At 33.8% G+C, this 14,176-nt stretch overlaps 1 protein-coding gene across 1 annotated transcript in view; it reads left to right on the top strand.

Moving 5' to 3' along the window:
- HLCS (holocarboxylase synthetase) overlaps positions 1–14,176 on the top strand; it is a 71,511-nt gene that overhangs the window by 25,557 nt on the left and 31,778 nt on the right. Inside the window, exon 6 of the mRNA XM_083361432.1 lies at positions 1,654–1,925. Within this exon, the coding sequence (XP_083217558.1) occupies positions 1,654–1,925 (272 nt within the window). The remainder of the gene's footprint in view (positions 1–1,653; positions 1,926–14,176) is intronic.

Here is a 14,176-nt window from a genome sequence, read left to right as displayed (position 1 = left end):
CCTTTGCCCAGGTTCGCCTGGTACACCAGTTGTGGCCCTACCTGGACCGAGATGCCCTGCGCACAGTCACTCATGCGCTCGTGACCTCCCGATTGGACTACTGCAACGCTCTCTACATGGGGCTACCCTTGAGGACCACTCGGAGGCTTCAGCTGGTGCAGAATGCAGCCGCGTGGGTTGTGATGGGGGTTTCCCAATACTCCCATGTAACACTTCTACTCCGCGAGCTGCATTGGCTTCCGGTTGCCCTCCGGGTGAGATTCAAGGTGCTGGTGATGACCTATAAAGCCCTAAATGGCTTGGGTCCAGGATATCTGAGGGAACACCTGCTGCCAGCATCAAGCTCCCTTCGTCTTGTGTGCTCCCACAGGGAGGGTCTTCGCAGGGTACCGCCGGTAAAAGATTGCCGGCAGACAATACCCAAGGGGAGGGCCTTCTCTGTGGGTGCGCCGGCCCTTTGGAACCAGCTACCTGTAGAGCTTAGGACTGCCCCTGACCTTCGCTCATTCCGCCGGGACCTGAAGACCTGGCTCTTTGAGCTTTCTGGCCTGGACTGAGAGTATTAACTGGGGTTTTAATTGTATTTTAATTGTAATTGGGGTTTTATTTCAAGGTTAATGTAATCATTTTAATTGTTTTTAATTTTTGTAATTTGTTGTATTGTTTTTAAAAAACCTTGTGAACCGCCCTGAGTCCTACGGGAGAAGGGCGGTATATAAGTCTAATAAAATAAATAACAAAATTACAAGATAAACAATAGTTCAAAGGATAAACAATGTAATACACAGTACAACTAATAAACAGAAAAAAGAAAAGAAATAGTAAGCATCTAAATATGTCACTTAACTGGTTTACAAAAAATTGATATTACAAATATCTTGTAATACTCTATTATTAACTACTGTTAATATTAACTACTGTTATAAAGAATCATGAAAGAGAAACATGCTCCTTTTTCATAACAAATTATACATTTCCTAAATCTAATCTTTTTTCATTTTCTCAAAATAATTATTTTGGTAACCATCCATTTTTATTTATTTAATTATATGGAATTTATTTATATATAATTTATATGGCCACCCACTCACTTTCAATAACCATAGGTGGCTTATATTTTAATTTTATTTATCACATTTTTGAACCACCCATCTTCCTCACAGAGGTACTCAAAGACAGTTATATTCCAGACTCTTTGAATATAAATCCATATAACAGTAAGATTTTATTTGGAAGTAACATTGGAATGCCTTTCAAAACATGTCAGATGAAGGACAATATTCATTTTAACAACATTAATTTTATCTCCAAAAATTAATAGATGATAATCCACCTATAAACGCAAATCAATATTTTCTCAAATATTTAGCATTTATTTCCATACGTTTAGAAATATTTTTGAGAATATAGAATTCTAAGTATTATCAGTGGAAATTACAAAACCCATTTTAATAATTGTATTATATATTTAAGTCTAAAGGAATTAGATCCCAATTTATCAGGTGGACCAAATCCTTTCCAAAATTAAACATAGATATCAAATACTTATTAGGAAGTTAATGTGAGTTCACATCCTTTTAGGGAACAGAAATGAACTCTTAGTTTTGATATGTGTATTTTATATTGTCTTGTAATTTTATTTTATATCAACAGGTTCTCCACAATACTTTTTTAGAATGGCTCCGAAGAAAAGAAATCACAGAAGGATTAATCACATCCAGCAAGGTGTCTCTTAAGTTTGTTTCAACTTGCACGGAAAATATGGAAATAACGCCTTTGCTCATTCCTGTAGTTACTGATATGGAAGCATTCTCATCTGAAAATTTTAGTTTTGAGAGATATAAACAAAATCTTGATACCAGAATCTTGGGGAAAATAGTCTTGTTTTCTGAAGTTACATCAACTACAATGAATCTTCTTGATGGGTAAGAGATTGCAATAACATTAATTTCAGTATGAAAAAGAGAGAGAGAGAGACTTGGCAAAAACAATATGCAGTATTTTAGTTTATTAGACTTATATACCGCCCTTCTCCCGTAGGACTTTTCTTTTGAACTTTTCATTCTCTTAGTTTATTGAAAATAAGTCTGGTAAGAAACTGCAAAAGCTTGCTAGAAAATTTAAACTGAACTGTCGTGTATCGTTACCATTTTTAGCAATAACCACTTTGCTATGTTATTTTTCTATTTCTGATATTGATACTATGCTTAAAATTCATTGCAATTCATAAAACAATATCAAGTGGCAATCCATAAAAAATTCACTTTTTCAAATAACAAGAATGGTGGTTGATATTGTCCAAATGAATATGAGTGATCAAATAATATTTCAGACAAACTGATTAGAAGATAACCTTTACCTATTTCATCAAAGTTGTTTTTTATCTTGTAATTTTGTAATTTCTTCCAATTGTGATCATAGTAATTTTGACTGAATGGATCGCCTATCTACTTTTATTGCTTTTAGAAGATGTGACATGTCAGCTATGTTTTTCTAATCTTTACTGCTTGTACTAAGTTTCTTTGACTTTTTGTTAGTATGATTGGATATATTTCTGATTGGTCAAATATAATTAAAGTGCTGTAATTGTGAATGTGCATCATACAGTTTTCAGGATAAACCCTTTCATAGTACAGTCCAACTGAGCTGACAGGCAACTGGATATTTTGCATATTGCTGTTTTAATACCTAATTCCAGTTTTCTCATAATATATGTTTTGTGATTCATTTATATTAAAATATATATTATTTGTTACGCTGAAAGCTGTCCTGAAGTGCATAAGATAATTAGAACGCATGTTTATTTGGTTGCCTGGAAATGAAGGGCAGAGATTTACTAGCCATGCCACCATAGTTTATGATGCATGATTATCATTTTGCATTCTGTGTATGGATAAGAGCACCGTTGAATGTTGAATTCATAGTTGAATTCTCTTAACTCCCTCTATGTCTGTAGAAATAACCTATTTACTATTTCGTTTGACCTTTGATATAATGGTAAAGATTTTTTTTCTACAGATTCTCCAAGTGACCAAGTTAGATAACAAATACAACATTCTATTAAATATAAATGCCACTTACTCATAAAGGAGTGGCTGAGGTATAATGTATAAAATAAAAAAGTGCTCACATCATCCATAATTTCAAACTGAAGATTGGCATCTAAAGTTTTTAAAATGTGGGGGGGAAGTCCTTGCAAATAATTAAGAGCTTTGGCTCTTAAATAACTGAGGACTAATTTAGAGCAGCAGCATCCATAGGAGAATCAGGAAATCAGATGATGATTGCAGCAGCATGATCAAAGACACGCCCGTGCGCGCACACACACACACACACAAAATATGTGCATATGATACCAGTACACCTCAGAAAGGATAGCACTTCAGTCTAGGTGCTGAGACCCTCATTTTATCTTATTTAGCCCCCCAGTGTTGCTGATAAAAAGCTGTGGTGGCACAGTGGTTGGAAGGCAATATTGCAAGCTAACTTTGAATTCTACTACCAGCAGTTTGATCCTGACTGACTCAAGGTTGACTCAGCTTATCATCTTTCCTTGGTCGGTAAAATGAGGGACCAGTTTGTTGGGGGCAATATGCTAACTCTGTAAGCTGCTTAGAGGGGACTGTAAAGAAGTGGTATGTAAGTCTAAGTCAGGGGTGTCAAACTGCCGGCCCACAGGCCAGATGCATCATAGCGAAATCGCACCCACCCCATTGCTGGCAATGGCAAAAAAGTCACGACACATCACGTGACATTGCGAGTTTGACACCCCTGGTCTAAGTGTTAATGCTAAAAGAATAATTGAACACAGCACTACAAGAATGGAAGGAAATGGCTTGGGAAAGCTATCAGGGTTATTTAGACAATCTGGAGCAGAGCACTAAAAATAAAAAATGCAGAAAGGAAATCTATAAAAATCTCATAAACCTATCATGCAACCCAAGTTTGTTTGTTGATGTTGTCTAGCTTGGTAATGAAATGTCTGCAAGAAGACAGCCAAGCTCAGAGAGCACCAGGGACCCCATAGTTCAACCCTAAATTACAAATATTCTCTTCCAGTGATATACAGATTTTTATTGTAATGCTGAGATGCAATAGAAGTGTTGATTATTTAAATATCTGCAGCAGAAAAGCCAAGATACATCAAAACATGGCTGTAATTATTGATTATTAATAAGTAGGGTAAACAAGTCTGTTTACTTTAACTTTTATTGTAAATGGGTTAATCTTATGTTTTTATACAAAGTCATTCTGTAAAATAGCAACTTTATAGATGGAGGTAACTCTTAATATTGATAAAAATAACTAAAAATGTGTGAAATAATTTTAAAGAGGGCATGTATGGCTATGTTACCTATTTCTAAAAACAGTACTAAATTGTTTTTATTCAAAATGTACTTGGTCAAAATATGTAAGGATAATAATGTATATGACTTGTTTTTTTTAATAGGCTCACTTATTGTTTTATATTTATACTATTTTGTTCCTAAGGAATTGATTCTCTAAGAAAAACATTTTCTGATTTTTAAAATACTTACGGTATTTGTTTTATTACCATGGGGGACTACAGTAGAACCAAAAGAAAAGAATACACTTTTTAATTTGCTTGAACTAGTTCAAAAGTAAAATATATCTCAATTATGCCCTAGTAACTGATTAATTTATAATCACTAATTAAATATATCCTAGACAACTTGTTAAGTCACTAGTTATATGAAACACTCTTGAATGGTATATTCATTTGAATTATCATGACTGATATATTCATATATTTGCATTTTATCTATTTATAAGTTATTAACTTTATTATTTTTTTGTTGAAGTAGTTTAAATATTGCTAGTAAAGTGTCTTGCTGCTTTGTGCCCTTTAATTTGACTGTTGGATTTTATTTGTTGTTTTCTTTGACCATCAGGACACCTGCGACTTTGAAAGTACTATCAACTTTTAAACATAGTTTATTTATTCTGTCGAGGGGATTATACTTTGCCTTTTTACTTTTAACCTTAAGCCACTAAGCATTATACCCAAACACTAAACTATAGTTAATTTTTAAATAATATAGAATAAAAATAAGTCAGTTTTCAAAACTTGTAAAAAATTGTTTGTTTTAAATGTGCTTAAAATTAAATATAGTATGTTCTAGCAAGCTCTAATTAATCTAAAACAGAAAGAAAAGCTTCTAAATTTATACTCCTTAAACTAAGTCAAAATTAAAAGAGCCAGAGAGTATATGAACCCAAGGCTTGCAGTACTATTAGTATCAAGTATAAGTATAAACTATCTTTATAATTTATAATCGTATGGAATGAAATTTTTGAAACACACTAGCATACTTACCTTGCTTCAGTGAATTATCAGTTCACATATAATATTGATGTAAGATTGTAGCCTATATAAATTAGTAGAACTGACTTGCTAAAAATAAGCATATTTCTTTAAAAATATTTTATGTCACAAAAATATTTTATTTCAGTGTGCTTTACTAAAGTAAGGTACACTGCCTTGTAACACTCTAAATAACTTATAAATCTTTAAAAAACAAATACAATTGTTTCCTAATTAAATTGTAAGCAATTATTTATGATATAAACATAATGTTCTCTTTAAGCTGATGTCATTCAATAACTGACATATATAAATTAATAAATATTGTAATAAGATATTTTACTTGAGTTTGAGATAGATATTTAATATTAAATTACCTATATTATAGCTATGCATAATATGCCTCCAAATCTTTTTACAAGTTGAACATAAGATCTTCCATCCCAGTCCTCTAACACTATAAATCTTTCAAAATTAAGACTTAGCAAAAGTGGGCTGGAACTAATTTAATGGCTGAGTGATCTCACAGTAGAGAAACAGCCAGAGTGTAATAGGGTTCTTTGTCTATATTTCCACCCTAGCTGGTAACTTGCCAGTCAAAAGTCAAACGAGAGAAACAGGTGGGAGCTATTAGACCTGTCATAAAGTTTGAAAAATTGATTCTGGAGTCTAAATGATTAGATTGAACTTGACAGTGTTGTCCTAAAGATTCTAAGAAAAATTCTATAGTTTAATTTGGAGTCCCTTGATTATTCATTAGTTCTCCAGATGGCCTGTTTTGATGTATCACATATTATTATACAAGCTCTATTATTGTTGGCATATATTTACATGTACAACTAACAAGCAAACTAAGTAGCACCTTTATTAGTCCTTATAAATTAAGGTGTACAGAATTAATTAAATTGTAAAGATTTATTTAAATATTAAATAACTTAGCTTTATCAATAATGCTTGATGACTTTGGAATGCTTTCAATTCATTAAGATTATCACTGTGGAATAATGCCTTCAAAGCTGTTTTTGTCATGGCTGTTGAGATATCGAAAGCACAATTTCTATAATTTACAAGAAATAAGATTTGTCAGATAGCTTCCGTAACCTCTATGGTTCTCCTCGTGGTCTCTAAGCATATAATTAGAATATTGCAATGTTTGGAAGTTTAGGAATAATTTAAGGAATAAATCAAGTGCTAGGATGAATGGCTTGAAGGATAACCTGTTTAAATCAGTGAAATTAATTGCTATTAAAGTAAAGATGAAAGAAGCACTATTTCAGTCTATTAAATAAAAAATTATGGTCACATAGTTGTCCACAATAAGGAATCCTGTAAAATGTGCTTGTTTGTATCAAAAAGCAAGTCATTACACTGACTGGAAGTATTTTTTTAAACATTTAGTTATGTGACTTGCAGTATTGTATAAATTTGTGGATGACCAAGAAATCTGCCTGTGCAAGGAACCTTATTTCTGACATCTAAATTTAAAAAAAAACCAACTGAGAATATTATAGTACATTTCATATAAAAACTGTTTTTAAAGTATACATGAACAAAATAGTTAACAATTTATTATTATGGAGCAATAGATGTTTTGAAGAAGACTGCATTTAAAGTTTCATGGATTATCAATAACTGATTCTTGATTGTTTGCATCCTGATATTTATTTGCCTGAAGAAAAAGGGGAAAATGTGTTTTTGACCTCTGTATGAACAGAACTTTGAACGGATTCAAAGTTGTACAATAGGAAATTTGCTTATGCAATAGACATTCTTACCCATCCACAACTTTACAATACCCTTCAAAAGATCTTTTACTGTGGGTTTTGTAATGAGGTGGCAGTAAAGAGACAATATGAACTCATGAGGGACAGATAAGAATCAAAAGTATCAATTTTAGCTTTTTTCTGAAGTCTCTTTTTACTGTAACCCCTTGCATCTCTTTCTTGATGTTCAAGGATGTTTTAAAATATTCAGGAGAAGATGGTAGTATTAAAAAATAAGCTGTGTTAGCAGCCTTCTACATAGATTTATATATGATTCCAAGCGTATTAGAAAAAACGTTAGTGTAAATGTTTTAGTGAAATTGAATAGTCTTTGATCTTGATCTTCCCAGAGCCTCCTAAAACTTGGCTTGATAAATCAGTTTATAAATATTTGGCTCCAAAACCTTGCTGTAAATATACAGCATTATGTTTCAGTAGTGAAACAATTAACATAAGTAAAACAAATATTTGTTTACATTTACACGTGGATAAAATGAGCTTTCATAATTATATAATAGTGTGTGATCTAAAATATTAGAAAATCATTGATTCTGTTTAAAAAAAATAATTGTAAAAAATAGTTTCTAAAAAAGCAAATAGAAGTTAGAGAAGACTTACTTAAATTAATGTCTATGGAGATTCTCAGTCAAAGGTACTTTTTTAGGAGGCAACTTCCTTGTTTTTCTTTGAAGATGTTTTGCTTCTCATCCAAGAAGCTTCTTCAGCTCTGACTGGATGGTGGGGAATGGAAGGACTTATATTCCTTGCAGACAGCTAGCTGGTCATTTACATTCTTTTTGAGAGTCATTGGGGCATTTGGAGGTTTCTCTGTGTCCTCAGGGTATTTAAATATTTAAATTAATACTTATGTTTTAAAATAAAAAATCTATCTGTCAGACTACTTAATCTGGATAACTTCAGAAATATGAACACTAGTATGCTGGATGTGATTTCAATTTTAAACTTATTTTAGTGCTAATAATATTTGATATTCTCCACCCTCTGGAATATCATTCCCATCACACTGAAGTTAGCCCCATTTCTCCTATTCTTCCAGAAGTGCCCCTTAAAACATGCTTTTTTCACCAGCCTTGGGGATCCCAGAGACAGCCTGAAGGATGGCTGTGTGACATTAAATGAAGTTTGTTTTCCTGCTTTTTTGGGCTTTATCTATTTTTATTTAATTTTATTTACTTGTGGTTGTCTTTAAATTGGGAGATGAACTACTGTATGTAAATATGTTAAATAAATATTAAATAAGAAGAATTACCAGGATCAAGTTATGTTGGCTTTCCCAATAGATTATAGTAGTGTTAAATACTGTCAGTTAGACCTTACATTAAATTAAATTCTGGAATATAATTTTTCCTAACTTTTTAAATAAAAAACATTCCAGCTTTCTGAATTAGCACTTAAAAATAATTTAAGGTGTTAAATGTTTCTAGGCGCTGCATCCAGAGCAATCTTTTTTTTGCAAACAATTTTTATAGTGCTTCCAAAAATTTTCAATTACAAATGGCCAAATTATTGAATGGGAGAAGTATTTCATAGCTAACAAAATGATAATCATTTTTACGGTTGATAAAACATTAGTGATGGTGAGACAAGATAAGGTTAAATGGGATTCACAGTGGGGGGATGTTAGACTTCACCCTCTTGTGCCCACTTAGGGATTTTAGACTAAGTTCTCATTTGTCTCCTTCCCCTGGCTCTGCTAGTCTCTCTCCTGCATATAACTTCAAACAGTTGCTAAGATAAGGACTACCTCTAAGTTAAGGCTGCTTGGTCACTCACTTGAATAATGAATTATTTACAGCATCTTCACTTCTGTTTCTAAATAATAAATGTATTAGTTTAGCTTAAGTAGATTTAATCAGACGATCCATGCTCTTTTCAAATTTTGTCCTGCTTTATTATAATTCCTTACTATAGGCCAGGGGTCAGCAACCTGAAACAGTGAAAGAGCCACTCGGAACCGGTTCCCTCACAAAAGGAAAAACTGGGAGCCGCAAAAAAATGTGTGCGCATGCGTGTACATGCGCACATGTGCAGAACAGGGTTTGACTGAAGAGTGGAGCCAAGGCGAGATAGGCACCTACCCTGCATATTTGAATTGATTGGTTGAACTTTTTTAGTCCCACTTTTTTTTTTTGGACTACACATAGCAGAGGACTGGGAGCCGCAGTAGACAGCTGAAAGAGCCACATGCGGCTCCGGAGCCGCGGGTTGCAGACCTGTGCTATAGGCCAACAACAGTACCTAATATTCGCGGTCCCAAAGGTGCTTTTTCAAAAGGAAAAACAAAGTCAAGTTGCCTGTTGAAAAAGCACGTTTGGGACAACCATGACCTGGGTGACTGAGAATCTCCATAGACATCTAATAATTTTTGTTATTGGGAAGGTAATTAGTTCAAAACCCATCTTTAAAAACTGTGTTGCTTTCAACATCATTTAAAAATCTACTGTTTAAGAAAACAAGACAGCTTTGTTATAAACTAGCAAATAAGGGGAGGGGCCAGGAAAAAGTGCATGAGCACGCAGTTTGGACTTGATTCAATAAGCCAAGTTTGGCTTATTGAATCAAATCCAAAATTGGACTAAATAGGACTAAATCATTATATCTGAAATGGGCCTCAGCCTGGCATTTTATCCTACAGCTTGTAGTTAATCACCCTTTTCTTTAGAAAAGAGACAAACATTCAACACATGAGTACATTACAGTTAGCCATAATATCAGTAGGTATGTCTGATGCCCAGCCCTGCAAGTGGCAGCAGCTAACAAACCACAAAGGTTTCTGGCTTGGTCAATTTAATACATTGCATAAACAGTCTGTTTGACTCAGTTAGGCAAATCAGGAAAAGATTAGTTTCTTTGTTTATATTGTTACCCTTAAAATGCAACAATATCCAGTTAATATAATTAGCTAAATGTATCATGATCAGAATTGTTTGTTAACTGCATTAGAGTATGGAATAAGATGGAAATTATGATCCTTAACCAGATAAACCATATTCAGGCTTAATATAACATTTCTCAAATATTAGACTAAACTTTGGCCTTCTTGCTCTACTCTGGTTGCTATAATCACAAGTATTGCCTTGGACATAGTATCTTTTTTACTCACTTTTATTAAAAAGTTTTACAAGGTAAAAACAATACAAATTTAAAGAAAAAAGATAGGAAAGGAAAGGAAAAATGAAAATAAATAGAAAAAAATGAAAGAATAAAAAAAAGTTATAAAGAAGTGAGTTCCAATCTTCTTAACAGCGATTATAAGTGCATTTATATTTTACCCTCTCTAAGGCTACATCATAATTTCCTTTTTTCCATAATCTACCTTTTCCAATCATCAAATCCAAAAGTCACAAATTCATTTTTTTCTACCGATAGAGGAGACTAATTGTAGTTTGTTTGTTTATTTATTTATTTATTTATTTATTTTAATTCCATTTATATCCCGCCCTTTTCCGAAGACTCAGGGCGGCTTACAAGCTTAGCAGTAGCCTTCATTCTATGTATATGCCTGCTTATTAGGGCTTTCACCCACACCCCAAGTGGCATTATTACAAAGTCAGCTTAATTGCCCCCAACAATCTGGGTCCTCATTTTACCTACCTCGGAAGGATGGAAGGCTGAGTCAACCTTGAGCCTGGTGGGATGCGAACCTGCACTAATTGCAGGCAGCTGGTGTTACTTAAGGAGGCATTAGCCCACTGCTCCACCAAGGCTATAGTTCAGGATTCAAATGAGGGGCCCTTGTTACTCTCGGAGCTTGGTTGTCTCCTTGCAGATATTTCCTTATCAAAACTGAGTAACTTCATCAGGACCCCTGCTTTTTTCAGCAAAAAGTCCATAAGGGGTTTCCAGTCACTAGTAAATATAGTAGTTTATGTTTCTCTAAACAAACCAGTTATTTTTGCAGTCTCTATAGTCTCATTTTCACCAGCCATTCCTCCATTGTGGGTATTTCAATATCTTTCCTTTTTTGTGCGTAAAATAATTTTGTAGCAGTAATTGTATATAGGAGTAGTTTTCCAGTACCATTCTGTTTTTGTTGTAACTAATGCTACCCTTGTTTTTTTCTTCATGAAAATAGCAGGCATATATGTAGGCACAGGAGTTAATAGAGTATAAAGTAAGAATGAGGAAATAGAAGCATGGAAAATTAGAAAACTGGAGCAGGAAATATATAGAAAGGCACATTATTTTGGATGGTGAATAAGGCAATTACAAAGATGTCTAGCAAATACAGACGTGAAGGTTTACATTCTGATCCTGATTCTTGTCCCCAGTTCCGAGGTGCTGACTGAATGAAAGCATTTGAAGATGTGGTTCAAGGGAATGAATTGAGAACTGAAGGAGAAAAGGCTATGCATCCAGCCATTGCAGTAGTGAGAAAAGAGAAGCAGAAATGAGAAGTGGGATGAAAAACATTTCTGCATGCTTAAATGATGTGTTCAGAAGTTTAAAAGAAAATGAAGAGTTTTTTGTTGCCAGAATTCTATAAAGCTAAAAGGTCATGTATGCAGTGAAAGATGATCAAATATAATGCAGTATTCATTGTCTGATAGGGATTCAGGAGGCAGTTGGGAAATACTGGCACCAGTACTAGTCTGGGAATAGGCCGCTAGCCCATCAGTCAAGAGAGGAGGTATTAGAAATAAACTGAAGTATGCCCTCACAAACTGAATGATAGCTTGGATTCTAAAATGGAAGTAATTCTGTTGTTCAGATTTCTATAACCTAACCCAGGGGTAGGCAACCTTGGCTCTTTTATGACTCGTGGACTTCAACTCCCAGAATTCCTGAGCCAGCATAGCTGACTCAGGAATTCTGGGAGTTGAAGTCCACGACTCATAAAAGAGTCAAGGTTGCCTACCCTTGACCTAACCTCTCTCCCTTTCAATAAATCATGTTGGAAAAGACTTGGTGAAAATCTTGGCTTTGAATAAAATTAGTTGCAGGGAGGCTAATAGAGAATTAGGGCTATTTTGTGTCTGGGAAAATGCATTGTCTACTAGCATTCTGGCTATGTTGTAGCCTAGATTTTTCTTATTGTAATACAGGCAATAAATGTGTTTTGAAGTCCATATGTGCAAGAGAGACTTAGTGGATTGCATTCTATATTTTGTATATGGATTGCACTGTATATTTTGATTTGAAGGAGATTTACTTTGTAGTCTGCAATTTCCATTGCTATATTTTAATTTTTGTCTATGTAATTTGGTTACTTTTTAGTATAGCCTAGAATTGATTGGTTGTTAAAATTTGGGAAGAGTAATCGTTTCATTGTAATGTATATATCAAATTTGATTAAGTAGATTTTAAAATATTTATTTTAAATACAGTCTCTCTCTCTCTCTCTTTCTCTCTCTCTCTCTCTCTCTCTCTCTCTCTCTCTCTCTCTCTCTCTCTCTCTTTCTCTCTCTCTCTTTATCTATCTCTAATATCAGTTGTTGAATTTTTTTTTCCTCTCCTGGAAAAGATGAAATAAAACGTATCCTGTATTTTTTTTAAAAAAGAATGTCATTAAAAATCCTGAAGGCATTAATCAGGGGTTGGGACACAAGAAAAATGATTGATATTTGATGGTCACCTATTTGTTACATTTTCTGTGATGTATTTTATGCTCCAGGAATGCATATTAATAGGAATACTGTAAATCTAAGTTAATAGACTGTGACTATTCTTGGATCAGTAATAATAATTGTTTTGCTTTTTTTAAGAATTAAAATAAATGATTATTTGCCAGTTTTTAAGACAGGAAATCATATAGATGATAAAATTTATATGAGCATAGTCAACTCACAGTTGAAATTATTTACACTTAGAACACATATGTAGAATTTTTTGGTGACCAGAGAACTAATTGGTGTTTGAGAAGGAGCAATACACTTCATGATATGGAACAATAATGCAAAGTGGGAGGGGAGGAAAGAATAAATATTTAAATATACAGTAAAAAGTTTTAGAAGGAAGTAGTAATTCTAATAGGCTGGGTCAACACTGTTTGCTCCAGCAATAGCTTAGCCCTTTGCTTACATTAACATCTGATTTTTAACCTAAATAAAGTTTTGTTATAAGAAAACATATCTAAACAAAAATAATAGGAAAATATTGATCTTCATAAAATGTTCATAAAACAGTACAAAACACCATTAGCCATTTCATACAGATATATTCTTTTCTAGAAAATGTACTAATATGTATATTATTTCAGAACTAAGCCATAGTAGGAAGGATCTGGAAAGGTGTTTATTTTGTGATAAATAGCTGGCAAAATGATGGGATAGAACATATGTGGACCCCCTCCTGTGTACATTACAGAAACTTCTCAGTATGAAGGAGGAATGCCAGTCTTAACTTTCTGATCTTCTTTGTTCAAGCAGTGTGGAATTATGTCCATCGTTTTAAAAACTTTATTTTTAGGATTCAGGGCAGCTTCATGTAATCAGTGCCCAATCACTAACAGCCATATTTTCTCTTTTAGTTTCCATTTAGAAAGATTGGTAGGAGCCTTTAGATTATGTTCATAGAATAGAAAGGATGGGGAGACACTTTAAGAATGTTCAGATTGTGTAAAGTCTAATTGTGTTTTTTGTTCAGGATGGGTAGAAACAAATTCTTACAAATTTGAGTTCAACCCTCTTATTATTACAACTTAGGGGTAGGCTAAAAATATACATTGCATTGTTTAATTTATAATCTTTTAATTTTTATCATTTATTACTTGTTTTTAATCATGGAAATTGTTCTGTTATCTTTGTAAGACTTCCAGAGTTGTTCAATAAGCCCTTTAGAACAGAACTCCCCAACCATTCCAGGTTGGTGGTGCAGAGAATAAGGGAGGAGCAGGGAAATGTGTCCGTGCGCAAGTGGGCCACTTGTGCCTACACAGTGGTGCTAGTGGGAGGGGGGGGTTGCGTGTACACACACATGCAGTCACCAGCCATTACCAGGACCAGTGGGTCAACAGGCCATGGCCCAGTACCAGGCCGCGGCCATAGGTTGGAGACCCCTGCTCTAGAACACTAAATATAATGGATTTCAGAATAACTGGTAATCCATTCAATAAATTTATGCTTGA

Source organism: Vipera ursinii, assembly GCF_947247035.1.
Source record: "Vipera ursinii genome assembly, chromosome: 4".
NCBI classification, from domain to species: Eukaryota; Metazoa; Chordata; class Lepidosauria; order Squamata; family Viperidae; genus Vipera; species Vipera ursinii.
The sequence above is the reverse complement of the archived record's forward strand: the minus strand, read 5'-3'. Positions and strand labels throughout refer to the sequence as shown.